The sequence below is a fragment of the Phycodurus eques genome, chromosome 14 (assembly GCF_024500275.1).
Source record: "Phycodurus eques isolate BA_2022a chromosome 14, UOR_Pequ_1.1, whole genome shotgun sequence".
NCBI classification, from domain to species: domain Eukaryota; kingdom Metazoa; phylum Chordata; class Actinopteri; order Syngnathiformes; family Syngnathidae; genus Phycodurus; species Phycodurus eques.
This window is the reverse complement of record NC_084538.1, coordinates 19,403,309-19,425,473: the sequence shown is the minus strand read 5'-3', so window position 1 is coordinate 19,425,473 and position 22,165 is coordinate 19,403,309. Positions and strand designations below refer to the sequence as shown.

The 22,165-nt window shown below is 39.5% G+C and overlaps 1 protein-coding gene across 5 annotated transcripts in view; it reads left to right on the top strand.

Moving 5' to 3' along the window:
* The window catches only part of rock2a (rho-associated, coiled-coil containing protein kinase 2a), a 50,314-nt gene that overhangs the window by 12,400 nt on the left and 15,749 nt on the right, over nt 1-22,165 (top strand). For all 5 annotated transcript variants that reach the window (XM_061695897.1, XM_061695896.1, XM_061695895.1 and 2 more), the window contains 8 exons: nt 16,460-16,541; nt 16,639-16,739; nt 16,887-17,024; nt 17,143-17,403; nt 18,873-19,017; nt 19,098-19,236; nt 21,805-21,896; nt 21,979-22,138. In XM_061695897.1, the coding sequence (XP_061551881.1) occupies nt 16,674-16,739; nt 16,887-17,024; nt 17,143-17,403; nt 18,873-19,017; nt 19,098-19,236; nt 21,805-21,896; nt 21,979-22,138 (1,001 nt within the window). In that variant the 5' untranslated portion in view covers nt 16,460-16,541; nt 16,639-16,673. The remainder of the gene's footprint in view (nt 1-16,459; nt 16,542-16,638; nt 16,740-16,886; nt 17,025-17,142; nt 17,404-18,872; nt 19,018-19,097; nt 19,237-21,804; nt 21,897-21,978; nt 22,139-22,165) is intronic.

Genomic DNA, 22,165 nt, shown 5'->3' with positions numbered 1-22,165 from the left:
AGTGGCTTGAGGAAATGTTTTGATCGTAAAAACTTGGAAGACAGCAGGCAATGTTGCCACCTAAAAGACAGTTGGGGTTTCCATTGACTCTGAGCCAGGGGTCGGGCACCATGTTGGTGACCCAAGGACCACATAAGACGCCTGCGGGCCTGTTCTAAAAAAATAGCTTACTCGTGTTAGGTCATGGTGACATTGCACTTGCAGAGATGTATGGAAATAAAGTTTTGTGTTCTTATATTTATCTCTTTCTTTGTTAAATTATTTATAGTAATTGTTGTGATAAATCATTAACATGAGCAGTGTCTTCACATAATTAATATCATTATTATTCATTAGGGATGGACGATAACTGTTTTTTTCTCACCAATAACTGCTTACAGACTCATGGCTGTATTAGCTCAAAAGGGTGCTTCTACTAAATACTGAGCAAAGGGTCTGAATACCTATGGCTGTGTGATATTTCAGTTTTTCTTTTGAAATAAATCTGCCAACATTTCAACAATTCAATTTTGTTTCTGTCAATATGGGGTGCTGAGTGTACATTAATGAGGAAAAAAAATAACTTAAATGGTTTTAGCAAATTGCTGCAATATAACGAAGAGTGAAAAATTTAAGGGGGCCTGAATACTTTTCCTATTCACTGTACAATAGTGGAGTCAACATTAAGATATTCAAATAATACACAGGTTCATATATCCTTATTTTAAACAATATAACAGGCAATGTTAATGTTTATTTAAAGACATTTGAATTTATGGGGGAAGGGGGCAGGGAGTGTTGGTGCTGAGCAAGCCGGTGTTGTGACGCGAGTCATTATTGGATGCATGCTTGTGCTAGGAAAGGGCCAGCGCAAAGGAGGGCCATTGTGTGTTTTGATGTTAATTACATTTGTATATGATACAATTTATTGTCCAGTGAGTGAACCTTGGAAACGAAGATGGGTAGGAGCGGCTCCCGCTTCCTTCTCTGTCAGCTTGAGATTCACACAAACATTTCACAATATCACAAACACTAACCTTGTAGCTCATCGGTGGATGTTTATAGCATTTGGTTCCATCCATTAAAAAAAAAAAAAAGAACAAAAAAAAACATCACCAGTGCCGTGTGAAGTTACTTTTTGTGCCAAAAGGCTGAGTTGAGGTGCATACACTTAAAAAAAAAAAAAGGCTACAAGGGTAAAACAAAAAGTAAAGTTAAAACTTGCACATATAAACCATTTGATGTGATAAAACAGTCCCAAATAACGATTTTAACAATGCAATATTTAACTTTTAGCTGAAACATTAATTCATGAATATTATGTCAATTGGGTTAGTTCCACACACATTGCCTTTTAGTTCATCGGTTTGATATTGATACTGGTTATAAAGAACGTGGAGTCAAATGTTCATTTTAGTCTATGCTGCGGGCGGCTAAGAAAATGGATGTTCATAATTTGGACACCCTTTATTTAAACCATGCAAACTTTTTTGACCCAGCCCCCTAAAAGAATCTGAATGGAGAATCGTTTGGTACTGGAATCGAAATAAGGAATTGGGACCGGAATCGCTCAAATTCAAATGATGCCCAACCCTAATAAGCACACTTGCTAAAGTTTGTTTGGTAGCCTGTCTTTTTCTGACTGATATGTTCAGTGTGGTGTTATGCAAATATCCCTTGATAATATTTTGAAATGGTAACCGATAGCCGAGATGAGTAGTGCAAAGCCAGTCTATTGGGTATTTTAGTAGTAATAACAATAGTACTGTTGATTGCTACCAATATCAATGTGTGCATTGTTCTCTCATGCCACCCCCACATTGTTTTCTGTAAAAAAAAAGCGCTGAATGATATCTGAGATGGGATGAGGTAGCTGAACAACCACCACACAGACATCTACAAAATTGTGACCTTGTAGAGCACAGGTGTCAAACTGATGGCCGGGGGGCCAGATTCGGTCCACCACATAATTTTATGTGGCCCGCGAAACCAAATCATGTGCATCTACTTCGTGTTTCCAGCTAAAATGCAAAAATTGCAAATTGCCTTCATTTAAAAAAATATTGAGATGTTGCAAGCATTTTGTTTGTTACCGATGCTCTTTTTAAAATAAATTAAATAATACTGGAGTCCAGGGGTGTCAAACTAATTTTTGTCACTGGCCACATTGTAGTTACGGTTTCCGTCAGAGGGCCGTTATGACTGTGAAACCATGAAAATCTTTAATCGCCTCATCATATTTACACACGAAATGTATGAACTAGTTTTGAAATCAAGGCTGATGGGTTTTTCAATGATTATTAATGTTTGGTCACACAAAAATGCGTACAATATCTCAACGTTATCATTTATGATGTATGACAAGTTGAAATTTTGGTGGCGACATGGTGGACGACTGGTTAGAGCGTCTGCCTCACAGTTCTGAGGACCTGGGTTCAATCCCCGCCCCCGCCTGTGTGGAGTTTGCATGTTCTCCCTGTGCCTGTGTGGGGTTTCTCCGGGCACTCCGGTTTCCTCCCACATCCCAAAAACATGCATGGTAGGTTATTGACGAATCTAAATTGGCCGTCGGTGTGACTGTCAGAGCGAATGGTTGTTTGTTTGGATGTGCCCTGCGATTGGCTGGCAAACAGTTCAGGGTGTACCCCGCCTCCTGCCTGATGATAGCTGGGATGGGTTCCAGCGCGCCCGCTACCCTAGTGAGGAGAAGCGGCTCAGAAAATGGATGGATGGATGAAATTTTGGTACAGATTTGAACAAGAATCATGGAAGTTGACATTCATGATTTTGCCTTTGCAGGCCACATAAAATCATGTGGTGGGCCAGATCTGACCCCCGGGCCTTGAGTTGAACACCTATGCTGTAGTCGAACAAAGTTTTTACTGCCTTCTGATTTTAAAAGTAGTTATCCATCAATTTGTGTACATGTAATAATATGAAGCGATCATACATTCATATGGGTTCACAGCCGTAACGGCCCTCCAAAAGAAACCATGACTACGATGTGGCCCGCGACAAAAATGAGTTTGACACCACTGTTGTAGAGAATCACCTAACCTGTCAAGCTCCCATACACTAAGACATTACAGGGCTGACGGCCTGTATCTGCATTGTTTTCTCTAGAACAACATATCCAGGGAAGTTTCATACAAAGATCAAACTTAAAAGTCCCATGCCATCAATTCTTTTCTTTTTTTTTTTTTTTTTTTTTTTTTTCTTTTCGAGATTTCCTGTTACTGAGTTTATTATTTGATATGGAAAGAAGCTTTGCTCTGATTGGGTCACTGATTGGGTCACTGTTATTCTATATTTGAATAAGGAAAACAGGTTTGCTTTGATTGGTCCTTGGCAATATCATGACGTCTTGTGGCAGTCAAGGGGTTCAAAGCGAAGTTGCGTTTGGATCCTTCGATGTGGGGTCTTACTATCATTGCGAAACAGAATTCACCAAGCTTTCGATTGTTGGAATAGTAATGGGGAACATGAGCTGAAAGGTGACGTGGGTGAAAATAAAGGGATAGAGGGGGATATTTTGAGGATAGGCTCGTCATCCGCTCCCGTTCACTTGAATTGAACTTGAGCATGACAATCATTGCTCGTCCAGATTTCGGTGACAATGACTTCAACCGTAGCTATTTCATCCGCAGTTACATTATACCTTATAGTTAATTATTGTTGTAAAACACAACATATGTCTACTTTATAAACTGTATTTGTATGGCTTGGCGGCGGCTGAGACTTGCAACTAAAACCCGGAAATGCTGTGTTGCCGTTCAGCTCAATTGAGTACGTGGTTACCAAACAGAAAGTGGGCAGGTACTTGAATAATTAGTAACTATCTACGTACGTCACAAACATACAGAAATCTGATCCGGTCATTTTTCAGGCCTTATGCTGTTTATTGCCTTTTGCATTCAATCAACAAACCTCATAGGTGTCAAACTTAAACTATGTCACAGACTGATTTTGACCTACTCGTATGTGATGCATAAAGTAGTAGGAAAAAAATGGATTTTGATTGCTTGGGATCTTTAAGTTGGATCAGATATAAAGTGCAATAATCAAAGTGGCAGAATAAGAATTGGTCAGTTATGCATGCAATATGTTTTGCAAATGTCAGACCACCACAAACCACATATCTGCATTTTTTTGTCATTGGATTTGCAAATTACTTGCATATCATGTTAAAGAGTTTGCCACCTTCGTTTTAGTGTATTTTTAGTTTTGTATGAGGGCGAGAGTGAGCAGAGCAGAGTACAGGAGGCTCCCACACATAACGCTCTCCATCTAGCTTCAGCTTTATCAACCTTCTGGTGAGACAACCTCCCACACACAATCATTTTTTTCTTGCACAAACACATGTACATGCTGTATGCACAGGTTTATGTGCTTATGAATGTACACTTTGCATTCATTTTCAGAAGTTTGTATGCAGTCAGCTCAGCAGCAAACAAAACAATTCAACATACAGTATAACCAGCTAACAGTTTCACATTTCTTCGTTAACCAAAGGTAAACAAAAAAATGTGTAAGTAAACAATGCAATGAAATTGTGTAAAATGAATAGTACTGGAGGTCTGTCTTTGTGTTGTGAGACCATGGCAGCAGGCTACCAGTGATGGCAAAGAAGCAAAAGTATCATGACGTTTTATTTTTTTATTATTGTTATACATATATTTTTTAGAATTCTATGACTTGTTGTGTTAAACATACAATACAAAGGTTTATCTTTTAAAGGAGCCTATGCTATTTTTTCACAATTCAAAACTCTTCACAGGTGGGAAGAATCCCATTCATTACATTTCAACCCCTATATTTTTTGCCTTGCTGAAATTAGGCTGTTTTTTGTTGTTGTTGTTGTTTTTTTGACGGGGGTGGCGTCCTGTCTCATGCAACTGGGCCACTGCTCACCCGTCCCCTCCTACAGTGAGGCCAATGTCAAGTAAGGCCTGGTACACACATGAAGAATTTTGCTACAGACCCCCCATACATAATGATGAAAAAAAAAAAACAGTTGTGTATGGTGTGCTCTGAGAATCTCAACACAGCAGACCACACACACACAAGATTCTGTTGGACTGCAGATCTCAAAGTCTCACGTGATCACTTGACTTTACACTGATCTGTTTGGCTTGATCGGTATCGGCCAATAGTTAGCATTTTATGCTGATCAGCTTTGTCATAATTCGCCGATCCGATCAATGACGTCATTGATCGGCTCCGCAAAAGACATCTACTCTGGGTTGCCATAGTGTACAGTACAGACCCTTTTCAAAAAACTTTTATATCACGGAGAAGTTTATTAATTTAACTAATGTAATATTTGCTGAAAGTAAATCTTATACAAGTCAAATCATAAATGTTTCACCTTTTTAAGTTTGTGGTACTTCACAAAATGAGCAATCAAGTCAATCTTAGTGATGCACATAGTAGTTTGGCTCAGTGAGGTTGCTGTATGTCTTCTACAGATTTGTTAGTGCTGCGTGCTGATCAGGTTGCCACCTACTTCCATCTGTTATTCGTTATTATTATTATTTTCAGCATTATTCAGCCAATGCTGTTAAAAAAATAACAGCCACAAAGCCGTACACGTCTACACTCTCCAGCGATCCTGCCTCAATGTTATTGTTGTTGTTAGGTCTGCAACGAATAATTTTTCCCATCGATTAATTGGTTGATTTGATTTTTTCAATGAATCGGATGAGAAAAACATTTTAATTACCATTCCATCCATTATTTCTAATTGCCGCTGTATAAAAGTGTACAAAAAGGTTGTTGCATGAATGTACCAGTTCTTGAAGTAATCCATTATGAGTAATAATGGATTACTTCCATTAGTACTCATCAATCGAACATGGACCAACACACAAAACACACGTATGCTATATCTCTGTCTGCCAGTTATTTTTTTTTAGTTTTTTATTAAAGTGAACAAAAACTGCTCAATAACACTCCTGCCAGACTTAAAGTAAAAATAATTTATTTTATATTGTAATACATACAGCCATTATTAACAATCACATTATTTTAGTTTGATCAATCTGTTGATTTAATGTGACACGTTGTGGATACATGAGGTTTCCCTTCCCGAATGTCGTAGCCACCCCACCTCCTCAACCCCCGTAGTGTTGTGAAGCACATTCGTTGTATGTTGAAGAGCGATGCACGCAGAGGTGCAACAATTCCCCTTCTCTTCATTAATAGTTATCATACCAGTTCGTAAGAATATTTATATATATATATATATATATATATATATATATCGAGAGAGCAAAATTTTTATTTTTAAGTTAGCACCATGACATGCTTAGTATCAATGCCTACAGTGGTGTTGACCTTTGTTTTTTGTTTTTTACTTCTTGTTTTACGTGTCCGTTTTACAGTAAACTGCAACTGGGAGTGTCAAATAAACCGCTTAAAGCAAGAATGTTTTGCCTCTTATTTGGAGATGTAATCGCTATCTAGTATTGCTCTCAAACTGCACACATAAACTGTCGTGACTTACCCCGTAGTTAAGCTCGCTTCCTCGTCATCAGTGACGCCAATATTTATTTAACCATTCTTTATCCAGGTAAGGCAATTGAGAACACATTCTTCATTTGCAATTCCAGTCTGGCTGCTGGCAGCAGACAGAGTTAAATCGACATGTTTTCGTTTCTGTCAAGTCAAAAAGAAATTTTGCAAAGCTGGCAAGCATCACATTGTCTAGCAGTGTGTACAATGGATTGCGCAACATTTTCGAGCACTTTCTCAGGCCAACCATGTTAGCAAAACAAAACATCGGCTCTGTCTGCTTTATCCACAAGTCACTTCTTCCATCATATTCTTCTCTGCTTCTGTGGCATTTTACGCAGTGCATTGTGTGAAGTGTGGTGTGTCACAGTGGGTGACTGACGTAATAATTGCATGACGCAGCGGGTGACTGTACTCCACGCAATTTTGTTCACACCTTCATCCGAAAAATTGGGCTGACATGCTGATTTCTGTCATGTTTGGGCTTATGTGTAATTTGTGAGATTTTGTTGCTGCCGGATGCTCAACTCGCTTATATGTTACAAACCGAAAATAGTGTGATTAATTTAATAGTTAATAATGCAACAGATTGACCCTGAATTTGATTCATTCTATTTTGAAGAAAATGTGAGGGGGGGGGGGATGAGGTCAACCCGCGTCCTGGAAAAGATTGTGATCGAACTTTTACTGTATAAGGCATTTAAAAACCCACCATTAACAATGTTAGTTGGAGTGATGCCTCCACTTAAGATCATCAAGAGTCGTTTAAGTTAAATGTTGGATCTTATGGGCACAAAGTTCCTCCCCTTGCTATATTTTCCAGCACATTCCTCCGTTGACTGTATAAATCCTGGGTGCCAAAAATGAACTGGGCACAGGAGCATGGGACAGAAATCATTCAAATCCAAAGTAATACATATTCCTGCTATTCCCTGCGGGCACATTTACTGTGCTACTGAGAGCCTCTGCTGGATTCCTGCTGTTATCTGTTCTGGAGAGTTTATGGGCCATGCCAACCCCAGTCCCCCTCACTGTGCTCGGCCCACCAATTATCTTGAGAACTATTTATAAAACGGCTGGAATTCAATCAAAACAGTGACATTCATTCATTGTTTATCTGAGATTGCTACTTGAGTTTTGTTCCACTTTGCGTATCCATCCTATCCATCCACCTCATGAGTTAATGGGCTGCATGAACCAAGAGTTCCATGAAGCCCTATGACGGTCAACTTTAAAGAGTTGGAACATGTACATTTAATATGTTCTTCTGCCAAAGAATACAGTATACAGTGCCATGAATATGTATATGCCCCCTTATCAAATTCTTATATTTTTTAAATGAAGAAGAATGTCATCAGCATACAGATTGATTTTGTGTTCTGTCACTAGCGAGCACATACCTTTTAATATTAGCATTCTGACGTATACTGGTAGCAAGAGGTTCAAGGAATATTGCAAAAAGCATTGGTGTGAGTGGACATCCTTGTCTGGTTCCTATTTTGTAAAGTCAAACTTTGTGATGTAATCCTATTTGTGGTGAGTTGTATAATGTTACTATCCAATGTATAAATGAGTCTTCAAAGCCAAACTTGCGAAGTAATGCAAACAGGAAAGCCCAGTTAACTTTATCGAAAGCTTTTTCTGCGTCACTCAACATGATGATTGCATTTAGATTTTTATGCTATGACATGTTTATATAAATGTCTTGACATTATTTGTGGAACTTCTACCTTTAATGAAACCTGTCTGGTCAAAGTGGATTATATACGGGAGTACCGTGTTTTCACGACCATAAGATGCACTTAAAAGTCTTACATTTTCTCCAAAATGGACGGGGCGCCTTATAATGCGGCGTGCCTGATGTGTGCACTGAGTTCCAACATCTATAGCTGTTGTTGTGTGATGAGTGCTCCGCCTCGAATTTTTAGCATTTCCTGCTGACACGCTGCTTACGCAGAGGAAAAGCTGACGTGGCTGAGGACAGGGGAAGGACGCTAAGCCACGCTCCCAGTGGGGATATAGTGCCGGGGTTTTTATTTATTTTTTAAAAATTTTATTATAAATTTTTTTTTACCGCTATACTGACTGGGAGCATTTCCGGGGTGTGCATTGTGCAAAACAACATCTGTTTGGCTAAGGACCCCCGAGCAGCCCCAAGAGAATTCTAGATCAACAAATCCATGGTTCGCAAGTGGAAGAAGCAGGTAAACGAGCTTCGCCAAGTCAAGAAGACGAAGCTTTGTTTTTGCGGGGAAAAAAAGAAAAACAAAACGCGTAAACAAGGCGAGGTGGCCCGAGTTGGAAGACCAACTCGAGCAATGGATTAATAAGCAAAGAATAACTCTGGGCTTGACATCATTCCGGGAGGCTTGACGAACCGCTGGACATCGGTGTAAACAGGGCGTTCAAAGTGAAGTTTCGAGCGGCGTGGAAGCGGTGGATGACAGATAGTGAACGCAGTTTTACTAAGACGAGGAGGCAGCCACAATTTGTGAATGGATTGTGGATGCTGGGCTAACGTGGTCTGCTTGCACTGTTGTTCGAGCTTTCGCACGGCAACGAGACTGACTCGAACCTGGTGTTTAATTGAGAACATGCCCAGTTGTTCATTTCGGATACAGAACATAAGGACTTTGATGGATTTGTGGATGATGATTGATCAAAAAATAACGTGAGTACATTGTTAAATACTTCAGTAAAGTTTTGCTCCCGCTGTCTTTTTAAAGAACATTGTTTTAGCGTGCATGCATGCTACCATATGTTTTAAGATAGCGTATGTTTTACCATGCCTGCGCCCAATAATACGGTGAGCCTTGTGTATGTGTTAAATACAGAAATAGACCCCGCAACGGAGACTGCGCTTTTATTAAAAGGTGCCCTGAAAAATACTGTGAAAATACGGCCGTATACCGTGAAAATAACGCCGTGAAAATACGGTACTTTTTCAAGTCTCGCTGCGAGGGGTTTCAAGATAATCTTGATATCTACATTAATCAGTGATAAGGGCCGATAATTAGCTAGGAGAGTGGGTTCTTTACCTGATTTTAGTAATAATTTAATTGAAGCTGAGTTACTTTGGCTACTTATTTGACCTTTATCGTTTATGTCCTTCACTGTTCTGAAAAATAGAGGTGCTAGTATTGGCCAGAAATGTTTAATGAATTCAACGGAGATTCCGTCCGGCCAAGTGCTCGTCCCGATTGCATATTTTTTAATGCGTTATGGAATTCTGTGATGGTTAAAGGAACATCGAGACTGTCTTTAATTTCTCTGTTTAATTGAGGGTCCTTAATAAAAGTTTCAATTTCTTTTTGGTCTGGGTTGTTCGAAGATGGGTATAAGCTGCTATAATAATTGTAAAATATCTCATTTATTTCTAGTGGTGACTGTACAGTTGCTGTTTGAATCTTGACTTGCTGTAATGACTTTTACGCTGAAATTGGTTCAAGAAATTTTTCCGATTTATTATTCTACTCAAAGTTAGTGTATCTTAATTGTTATTGTCTTTCTGATAACATCTAATTGATGTTTTACCTTTTGAAGTTGGTTTTGAGGCATATCTGTCGGATTAATTGCCTATTCTTCTGTGAGGTGTTTAATTTTTTCCTAAATTTCATTTTCTCTTTTGTTCTTGTTTTTTCTTATACTTACGAGTATGATATGATTCGACCTCTCAATACAGCTTTCCCGGTTTCCCACAGCAGAGATGCGGATATGGTTAGGGAGTAGTTGAATTTCAAAAACTCGTCCCATTCCTTCCTCACGAAAGAATCAGAATCTGGGTCCTTCAATAGGGACGTGTTAAAGCACCATGTTGGTTGGGGACCCAGACTTAACTTGAATTTCTTGATTGAGAGAAATTGGTGCGAATGTTCGCTGATGATGATTGGATGTATTTTGGAGATAATTCTTTGAGCTGCCAAATTGTTTGAGAGAAAAAAAAAAGATTCTTGAGAGAGAGCGGTGAACCGATGAGAAAAATGTGAATTCTCTTTTTGTACGGTTTTTCAGCCTCCAAATGTCAACAAGACCAAAGTCATCCATATACTGCTCTAATATATTGGGCCATTGTGGCTGATTGCTATTTCTGAGATTTGAGCGATCTATTAGAGGACTTAGCGTAAGGTTAAAGTCGCCTCCCATGATAATTGTAGAATAGGCTGACAAGTTTAACAAGTGTGAAAAGAGCATGTGAAAAAAGTCGAAACACTTCACCACGGCAGCAGGACAACAATCCAAAACACACCAGAAATTCAACTTCTGGGGTGGTGGGTGCGCGGGGTGGGTGACAACAAAATGATAGTTTTGGAGTGGGCAACTCAAAGTCCAGACTTGAATCCAATTGAAATGTTGTGGTATGACCTTAAAAGGGCCATTCATGCTCGAAAACCCACCAGTGTTGCTAAATTAGAACAATTCTGCAAGCAAGACTGGGCCAAAATGTCTCCACCTCCACAAAGATGTGAAAGACTCATTGCCAGTCATAGAAAACGCTTGATTTCAGTTGCTGCTGAGGTTGGCCCAACTAGTTAAGTTTAGGGGGCAACAACTTTTTATTTTTTATTTTATTTTTTTCCCTTAATAAATAAAATCATCATTTAAAAAGGGCATTTTATGTTTACTTGGGTTATCTTTGTGGGTATTTACATTTGTTTGATGATCTTAAAGTGTGGAAACTATGCAAGAAAAAAAAGGAATTTGAGAAGGGGGCAAATACTACCAATAATAATAATGCCAATACGAATGCGAATATTAGAGTATCTGCATATGAAATGGAACACTCACTATACACTTAGCTACTCTGCCTTTTGCAGTAGTTGCCAGGCAACCATCCAGAATCGTTTGTCTGCGGGGAAAATAAGATTCACAATTTAAGTTTAGCAGGATAGATACTCTTATTTAACCAGGAAGAGATTAATGAAATAGTATCAAACTGTGGCACAGAACCTGAAGAGAAAGAGTGCCATGTTTTAAAAGAGGAAGACCTGAAGTTATTATCTACAGCAGATCCGAAAACATCTGATTTATTGAAGTGCAAATTGTCCATTCAATATTAACGAATAGCTGTTCCTTCTAGACTCTTGTTGGCATTTTCTGTGATTATTACTAATGGCAGGAAATTCATGGAACCGTAATTTCTCGTGTATAATGTGCATTTTTTACCCCCCAAAATTGTAGTTTACTGTACTATCACTTCCGGTAGCCCTTGCGGTGTATAGAGTGGTAGAGTGGGTCTCTTGAGCTTCGATTATGTTCGGGAGTTCTCAATACATGTAATAAAAACCAAATTTTATGCTAAACTATAGTTGACAACTTGCTGGAAGTGATGTGCATGTATTACATAACATAAAAAGTGCAAATAAGAATTTAAACTGACCCCATAGCATCTTTGTGCTTTGACCTTTTAACTCTGTCAAACATCTAAGTATAACATAGAACTGTACCATTGTAGGTATGCAGTGCTTTTTTTTGTGTGTGTGTGGATTTCTGACCGTAAGTAGCACCCAAATGCGGGCGCAGAGGAAATGAGTTGCACACAGGGACGTCTTTATGTCATAGTGAAATTATCTGCCAAATATGGGGCGGGGTGGATCATTTCCTGGATTGCTTTTTGGGAGATCCTGGTGCATGTATTTTTATGTGCACAAACCCTCCCCTCATCCCTGTGTGCCCTTCTCCGCCCCTTGCATGTGTATTTTTTTCCCTTAAATAGTAGCTTTGTGTGAGGTTAGTCCTTTAATGGGGAAGTGCTGTTGAGCTGGTGAAACAAGAGTGTTCGCTCGCCGCAGATTGACGGCACCCGAGTGGGAAACATTTGAAATAGCATGAGGAGAGGCAGATAAAACACTGAAAAAGGCATAAAAGAAACTACAGAGAAAGGGAGGGGACACGACACTAAACAAGTGTGGCGATATAGCACCAAATTTATGTTACAATATTTTCGAAACGTATATTAATGTACAGTATATATTTATTACAATACTACCTGCTAGAAATTCCAGCACCTCCTTCAGTGTTGATGTCCGCCGCTTGGCAGCCTCCCTGACCAGTTTTTGTCTAGAGTTTTCATCAATTTCGGATTGATGTCCACTTCTTGATTGTGCCATATTTTCTCCACTTGATGACTGTCTCCACCCATGGTATAGTGAATACCTCGGAAATTCCTTTTGTAACCTTCTCTTGACTGATAGCTTCTGAACAATGAGATCCCTCTGCTGCTGTCAAAGCTCTCTGCAGACCACAACTTACTACAAAAATGTCAGGAAAAGAATACTAGAACAGCTGAACTTAATTTGGGGTTAATTAGAGGCACTTTGAATGGTGGTAGGTGTCTGGTAACTCCCATTTAACATCAGTTTGACTATTATTGGTTAATTCTGAACACAGCCACACCCTTGGTTAGAAGAGGATGTGCACACTGCACGCTTGTACCACCACATGGTCTCACTTGTTTATTTTTACGTTCCCTCCCCAAAATATTATTTTCAATTCAATTCTGTACAGGATATAGATCACATTCATGGTGAAAGGTGTTTTTGAAATAATTTATCTTTGTCTCTATACCTCAAAAGCTAAACCTTTTATATGTAGTGTAGACCATAATAAACATTTTAGGGAGGGCATCAATTCCTCACATTTTTTTGCTGTTCGTGGCAGGACTCGGTCCCTATCCACCATGAATACCGGGGGTGTATTATATTATTATAAAAAAATAATAATAATCGTGATTTCTATCTCCTGCGGTTGTCTGCAAACGTACAGTGGGTACGGAATTTAAAAAATCTAATTATTTCTTTCAGACCCCCTTGAAATTTTCACTCTTTGTTATATTGCATTCATCTTTTGTTAAAATCATTTTTCATTTTTTTCCCTCATTAATGTACACACAGCACCCCATATTGACAGAAAAAATTTAGTAGTTGAACATTTTCCAGATTTATTAAAAACGAAATACGAAAATATCACACAGCCATAAGTATTCAGACCCTTTGCAGTGACACTCATATATTTAACTCAGGTGCTGTCCATTTCTTCTGATCATCCTTGAGATGGTTCTACACTTTCTACACCTTCATTGAAGTCCAGCTGTGTTTGATTAAACTAAGTGTACTTGATTGGGAAAGCCACACACCTGTCAATATAAGACCTTACAGCTCACAGTGCATGTTAGAGCAAATGAGAATCATGAGGTCAAAGGAACACCCTGAAGAGCTCAGAGACAGAATTGTGGCAAGGCACAGATCTGGCCAAGGTTACAAAAAAATTTCTGCTGGACTTTAGGTTCCTAAGAGCACAGTAGCCTCCATAATGCTTAAATAGAAGACATTTGGGAGAACCAGAACCCTTTCTAGAGCTGGCCGTCTGGCCAAACTGAGCAATCGGGGGAGAAGAGCCTTGCTGAGAGGGGTAAAGAAGAACCCAAAGATCACTGTGGCTGAGCTCCAGAGATGCAGTTGGGAGATGGGAGAAAGTTTTAGAAAGTCAATCATCACTGCAGCCCTGCACCAGTCGGGGCTTTATCGCAGAGTGGCCCGATGGAAGCCTCTCCTCAGTGCAAAACACATGAAAGCCCGCATGGAGTTTGCTAAAAAAAAACACCTGACGGGCTCCAAGATGGTGAGAAATAAGATTCTCTGGTCTGATGCGACCAAGATTGAACTTTTTGGCCTTAATTCTAAGCGGTATGTGTGGAGAAAACCAGGCACTGCTCATCACCTGTCCAATACAGTCCCAACAGGGAAACATGGTGGTGGCAGCATCATGCTATGGGGGTGTTTGTCAGCTGCAGGGACAGGACGACTGGTTGCAATCGAAGGAAAGATGAATGTGGGCAAGTATAGGGAGATCCTGGACAAAAACCTTCTCCAGAGTGCTCAGGACTCCAGACTGGTCCAAAGGTTCACCTTCCAACAAGACAATGACCCTAAGCACACAGCTAAAATAATGAAGGAGTGGCTTCAGAACAACTCCGTGACTGTTCTTGAATGGCTCAGCCTGACTTAAACCCAATCGAGCATCTCTGCAGACCACTTAAAATGGCTGTCCACCAACGTTCACCATCCAACCTGACAGAACTGGAGAGGATCTGCAAGGAGGAATGGCAGAGGATCCCCAAATCCAGGTGTGAAAAAAAGACTCATGGCTGTATTAGCTCAAAAGGGTGCGTCTACTAAATACTGAGAAAAGGGTTTGAATACTTATGGCTGTGTGATATTTTAGTGTTTCAATAAATATTTTCTGTCAATATGGGGTGCTGTGTGTACATTAATGAGGGGAAAAAAATATTTTAGTAAAGGGCTGCAGTATAACAAAGAGTGAAAAATTTAAGGGGTCTGAATACTTTCCGTACCCTCTGCATATGAAGCACTCTTGTTATTCTGGATATTGACACTATACGTGTGTAGTAGCTGATGCTGTCCTTATAAAGACCATGAGCATCTCTTCACCACAAAAAGACTAGGCCTTGTATTGACATATTATGTATTACACACTTTGAACAAAATGACAATAGAAACAGCGATCTTATCATTTGTCACGGCACGAATGCCAGTGATGGTGTAGTAGGCGGCTGTTAATAGAAAACTGAGTCATCCAGTGTTCAGACAAGAATCTCAAAATGCAGTTTGGCTTATTACACGACAAAAACATCAGCAAAGTTTAAAATGATTTAAAATTATTGTTCTCATCATTTATTAGTAAATGTTGGGCCCTTTTTTTAAATTATTCCTTGACATGCAACATGTATTAATTTATGGTGAGTGCTATTGGCTATATGATCTGAGATGTTTGTTCGGGTTTGCTTCCCAGTTCCTGCGTGCCTGCGCAGTGTGAAGGGGGAGGAAATGATACTCTAGGGCTGGGTGATTATGGAAAAAAATAATAATCACAATCAATTTGATTAATAGTGAAATCATGATTAGTAAACATCATTGATTACAAAACTTTGTATTTATTCAACTACCAAAACTCAACTTTAAATACAACTTAAAAGAACCAGAAAATAAATTTGTAACAATTAAAATATCTTAACATAATAGAAATTTAAAAAAACAAAAAAACAGGAAAAATATATACATTCATGACTAAAAACGTGCCAATGATTTTTGCCATGACTGTATTGTCTATTACAGTTGTTAAAAGAAATCCTTTCATTATTCTAGCCTTTATTAAATAGAATAATTTAGGTAATCCTAATTGACTAAAACAGGAGAAGTTTAGTCTGATATTATTTCACAGAAAGTGTGTATCTTTTTATACAGTCAATGACTGTATCTGCTGTTCCTGCTGTGTGCGCCTTGGCCTCTTAGGGCCAGGATGGTGCGATGGAGCTACACATTTACTGTAGAAGAAGAAAGTCGCGATATTACGTTAATAAACTTGTTTTTCACAGATTCGGAGGAATATATGCCCATGAGTATTGTTATATTGTGTGTCTGTATGTGTTACTACGGTGTTTCTGTCGGAATATTCGCTATTTGAAGGTGAATTCCTCCTGTGACCAAATGCTATTATTAGCTAGCCTGTCAATAGAGTTTTGCATTGATTGTTAGCCTTAATCTGGCTATTTCTCTTGTGTTTAAATATAAAATGAGGGTAATTATTTTTGTTGTGCACTTAGTTTTACAGTAAATCGTAACTGGGGTGTCAAACAGTTTAAAGCACGCTCAGGGAGATCGGATTAACATTATAAAGGCTATAAAGGCCAAATTCGTGTGCGTTTATCCAGTCAGGTGGAGCTGGTTGCAGTCTCTCCTGTTGCGTCATCACAACATTCTGCCTTGGACGGGATGTTTCGGTGATAAAAGAATTTCAGACCGACACTGACACTGACCGCAGGCAAACATTTTCTGTGACTTAGAAATTTGTCCTGGCCCGAGCGGGCTAGTGTCTGTACGTAAGTGGTGGTAAGTGTCGGACCCTTTCTGTTTGTTTAACTCTGTTTTTTGTTTTGTTTTTTTCCCCCTAGGACTCCTTAAATGCGGTGGTCTTAGATTTGGACTACCCTGCACTTCGCAAGAACAAAAATATTGAAACGTTTTTAAATAGATGTAAGTATTTTAAGTATCAGAGGAGTGGTGTTGTTGTTTATACAGTTTCCTGTTTCTTTGACAAGTATCAATAATATTAATGACCTTTTATTCTCAGATGAGAATGTCATAAAACAGGTCAGAGACCTGCAGATGAAGTCAGATGACTTTGATAGAGTTAAAGTGATTGGCCGAGGAGCTTTTGGTGAGGTTCAACTGGTGAGTATGCCTGACGTTATGTGTGACCTGATTTAGTAACAGTCACTTAAAAATATCAATAAATTATCAAATTGATACTGTCTGATAAAGCACCATTTGGCAAGGCATAAACACCAAACATACATACTGTGTTCTGTCATAATTCAGGTCAGGCATAAAGCCTCTCAGAAGGTCTACGCCATGAAGCTTCTCAGCAAGTTTGAGATGATCAAACGGTCAGACTCTGCCTTCTTCTGGGAAGAAAGGGACATCATGGCCTTTGCTAACAGTCCATGGGTGGTGCAGGTATGACATTTAAGCCATCGGTCAAACAAACCGATGTACTTTTATAGCCATTTTTCTTACGATATACAGTATGATGTGAAATTATCTATAAAGGAGCTGGTCTTGTTTGCTTGCTCAGTTGTGCTGCGCCTTCCAAGATGAGCACTACCTCTACATGGTGATGGAGTACATGCCAGGAGGTGACCTGGTTAACCTCACCAGTACCTACGATGTGCCAGAGAAATGGGCCAAGTTTTACACCGCAGAGGTGGTGATGGCACTGGATGCTATTCACTCGATGGGCTTCATTCACCGGGATGTCAAACCAGACAACATGCTGCTCGACAGACATGGACACCTGAAGCTTGCGGACTTCGGTACATGCATGAAGATGGACTCAGTGAGTTTCATTCAAACTTGGAAAGCTTTAAAATATGGATAGGATAAGATATGTTTTTAAAGAATACACTGGAACCTCCAAGATTTAAAATGGACCAGGAACTAAAAAGCAAAATCAATAAAACACTCTTACTTTGCTAGTACACTTGAATGGTAGTACTGGAGTCCTCGTGCCTTGAGTTCTTTGCCCACATAACTTCCAGTACCGTAATTTGTTGTGTATAATGTGCACCCTTGTATAATACGCACCCCCAAAGTTGACCTCAAAATTCTGGAAAACCCTTCTATGTACAATGCATTTTTACAATGCATGATTTTGCTTCTACCCATACGATGAAAACATGAAGTATTATCTGTATTTTGTTAATTTTTTTCTAAGAATTATTCTGATGTTAAGCACTTTATTTGAACACGTAATACTTTTTTTATTTACTCTTATTTTGAAATTCACAGCCCTACATTTATTTAGTAAATGCGAAAACACACATTTGTCCTCATGTTTGATTATTCCCCAGGCAGAATTTGTAAGATGGGTAAAATTCTTCAAAGAAAACATGAAGGGCCAGGCGGAACACATTTAATTTTATTTTAATGGGATTCAAATTAAACTGTCAAACATTTCAGAAAAGCATTACCATTAAACAAAACATAACCATAAATAAATTAATGATGGTTGTTGTCATCAGTCGTATTTAAGAGAACAGTATTACACAAATTCTGCCAGGGTATGTAAACTTATGAGCACAACTGTACATATATGCAGTCATACGTACCCCTGTCATATTGCAATGGAAGTATAGGCTACACCTTTTTCATAACCTCTAGGTGGTGGTGGCATATTGGAATGAAAGTGTGCACCTTTCTCATAACCTCTCGGTGGCTGTGGCATATTGGAGTGAAAGTGTACAGCTTGTTCATAACCTGTAGATGGTGCCATACATTTATAAAATGTGAAAGTTTCCCCCTCCCCCACATTTCCCCCTATACCTATGTATAATGCACACTATTGACTTTTGACAATTTTTTGGGGGGAAAAAAAATGTGCATTGCACACAAAAATTACGGTGTATACTGTAGTCTTCTTCTTTTCCACTGTTGACCATTTTTGTTCTTTTGGAATAAATTTTGACCCAAAAAACAAAGAAAAAGACAAACGTACATTCTTTTAGGTTTGCTAAACTGAGATCTTGTGCAATAAGATAACATCCTGTGTGATGTGCATGACAGCACTTTGACTGTTTTGAACAACTTTGGAGCCGTAAATGTCAGTTGAATTTAGATTTTTACTATTATTATTATTTTTTTTTAACCTCAGGAATGTTTGATTCTATAGATTACAGTTGTATTTCTTGGCAGGAATAATGTTGGGTACTAACGGGAGCTGTATCACACGAAATTAAATTGAGATTATGATTTTAAAATCTCCTTCTAAGAATGTGTTGAATATTTACATTTTGGTTTGTGTCACAGACTGGTATGGTACATTGTGACACAGCAGTTGGAACCCCTGACTACATTTCTCCTGAAGTGCTGAAATCCCAGGGAGGCGATGGTTATTATGGGAGAGAATGTGACTGGTGGTCTGTTGGCGTCTTCATCTTTGAAATGCTTGTTGGTCAGTGCTTTTTGCCCTTTGTGTGCCAAAGTGTTTTTTCATGATAAGTAGTAACTCATTAAATCGTTTTGTGCACTCAGGTGACACGCCATTTTATGCTGATTCTCTGGTGGGAACCTATAGTAAGATCATGGACCATAAAAACTCCCTCAACTTTCCAGATGACGTAGAGATCTCCAAAGATGCAAAGAATATAATCTGTGCCTTCTTGACTGACAGGTATGAAAATGGATCATGCTTCCTTTTTGCATTATAAGTCCACCAGTCCACAAATATTTTATTCTTTAAGTGTCCCTGCCACTTGTATCCATCAACTGTGTAAAGAAGTACAAGATTGCTCTACTTTAAGATTATCATGGCTTGGTTGACATCAGAATCATCTTTATTTGCCATGCTGTTGTACCATGTGCAGAATGTGGTTTGGCATTGTCTTGCTGAAATAAGCAGGGGCATCCATAAAAAAGACGTTGCTTGGATGGCAGCATATGTTTCTCCAAAACCTGTATTTACCTTTCAGCATTAATGGCGCCTTCACAGATGTGTAAATTACCCATGCCATTGGCACTAACACAGCCCCATACCATCACAGATGCTGGCTTTTGAACTTTGTCCACAATTTCCAAAAACAATTTGAAATGTGGACTCATTTCAAATTGAGTCACAGAACACTTTTCCACTTCGCACCAGTCTATCTTAGATGAGCTCAGGCCCAGAGAAGCCGGCGGCGTTTCTGGGTGTTGTTGATAAATGGCTTTTGCTTTGCATAGTAGAGTTTCAAGTTGCACTTACGGATGTAGTGCCGAACTGTATTTACTGACATTGGTTTTCTGAAGTGTTCCTGAGCCTATGTGGTGATATCCTTTACACATTGATGTCGGTTTTTGATGCAGTGCCGCCTGAGGGATCGAAGGTCACGGGCATTCAATGTTGGTTTTCGGCTTTGCCGTTTACATGCAGCGATTTCTCCAGATTCTCTGAACCCTTTGATAATATTATGGACCGTAGATGGTGAAATCCCTAAATTTCTTGCAATTGTATGTTGAGGAACATTGTCCTTAAACCTTTTCGACTATTTTCTCACGCACATGTTCACAAAGAGGTGAACCTCGCCCCATCTTTGCTTGTGAATGACTGAGCCATTCAGGGAAGCTCCTTGTATACTCAATCATGGCACCTACCTGTTCCCAATTAGCCTGTTCACCTCTGGGATATTCCAAACAGGTGTTTGATGAGCATTCCTCAACTTTCTCAGTCTTTGTTGCCACCTGTCCCAGCTTTTTTGGAACGTGTTGCAGCCATAAAATTCAAAGTTAATGATTATTTGCTAAAAACAATAAAGTTTATCAGTTTGAACATTAAATGTCTTGTCTTTGTAGTGTATTCAATTAAATATAGGTTGAACATAATTTGAAAATCATTGTATTCTGTTTTTATTTATGTTTAACACAACGCCCAACTTAATTGGAATTGGGGTTGCATATGAACGACTGGTTAGCACGTCTGCCTCACAGTTCTGAGGACCTGAGTTCAAATCCGACATCGCCTGGGTAGAGTTTGCATGTTCTCCCCGTGCCTGTGTGGGTTTTCACCGGGTACTCTGGTTTCCTCCAACATCCCAAAAACATGCATGGTAAGTTAATTGAAGACTCTAAATTGTTCGTAGGTATGACTGTGAGTGTGAATTGTTGTTTGTTTATATGTGCCCTGCGATTGGCTGGCGACCAGTTCAGGGTGTACCCCGCCGCGCGCCCAGAGTTAGCTGGATAGGCTCCAGCACACCCGCGACCCTAGTGAGGATAAGCATTGTGGAAAATGCTTGAACAGCCGTCTTTGTGGCGCTTGCGTGATCTCCCTGTGCTTGTGTGGTTTCTGTCCAGGTGCTCCGACTTCCTCCCACAATCAAAAAAAATTATGTAAAATACAGGTATGTTAATTGAAGACTCTAAATTGCCCATCATTGTTGATGTTTGTCTTTCTTGATATATGATTATGAGGTTCGACCAGGGTGTAACCAGCCTCTCGCCCTGTCATCTTGGACATGCTCCAATGTCTCCTGAACACTTTATTGGTTAAGATGCATGGAAAATAGATGGATGACAATTTGTGGCATGGTGTTACATTGTGTAACTCGCCATAAATCTCTTTTTGCTGGTATCACACTCTCTTTAGACCCACTCCTACATTCGCTCATCCAAAATATACATCTATCCATCCATTTTCTGAGCCGCTTCTCCTCACTAGGGTCGCAGGCATGCTGGAGCATATCCCAGCTATCATCGGGCAGGAGGCGGGGTACAACCAGAACTGGTTGCCAGCCAATCGCAGGGCACACACATACAAACAACCATCCGCACTCACATTCACACCTGCGGGCAATTTAGAGTTGTCAATTAACCTACCATGCATGTTCTTGGGGTGTGGGAGGAAACCGGAGTGCCCGGAGAAAACCCACGCAGGCACGGGGAGAACATGCAAACTCCACATAGGCGGGGCCGGGATTGAACCCCGGTCCTCAGAACTGTGAGGCAGATGCTCTAACCAGTCGCCCACCCTATACTGTATATACAAAAAGCTGTAATTCAGTATTCCAATTCCCAACTTTGAATTGACCTTTAATTCTACACTACTAACGTTAAATGTGGTTTTTATTTGAGTTTAATAGGATTTTACTTAACTGTTTACAATACAGCAAAATGGGAACAGTAAACAAAGGTAAACTCTGTTTGGTCTTTTTTTTTTTTTTTTTTTTTTTTTTATTAATTATTATTATTTGTTTTTCTTTTATAGGGAAGTGCGATTGGGACAGAATGGTGTGGAGGACATCAAGCGACACCCTTTCTTCAGGAACGACCAGTGGACCTTTGACACAATCAGAGAGAGTTAGTATCACTACGGATAATTAAATGAACATCAACGCTCAGGTTTGTACAAAACATTCTTATTTATTTTTGTTCTTCTTAGCCGTTGCACCTGTGGTCCCCGAGCTGAGCAGTGACATTGACACTAGTAACTTTGATGAGATTGAAGATGATAAAGGTGATGTAGAGACGTTCCCCACACCCAAGGCTTTTGTTGGAAATCAGCTCCCCTTTGTGGGCTTCACCTACTTCAAAGAAGACCAGTAAGTCATGAAGTTAAGGTTTTTGGG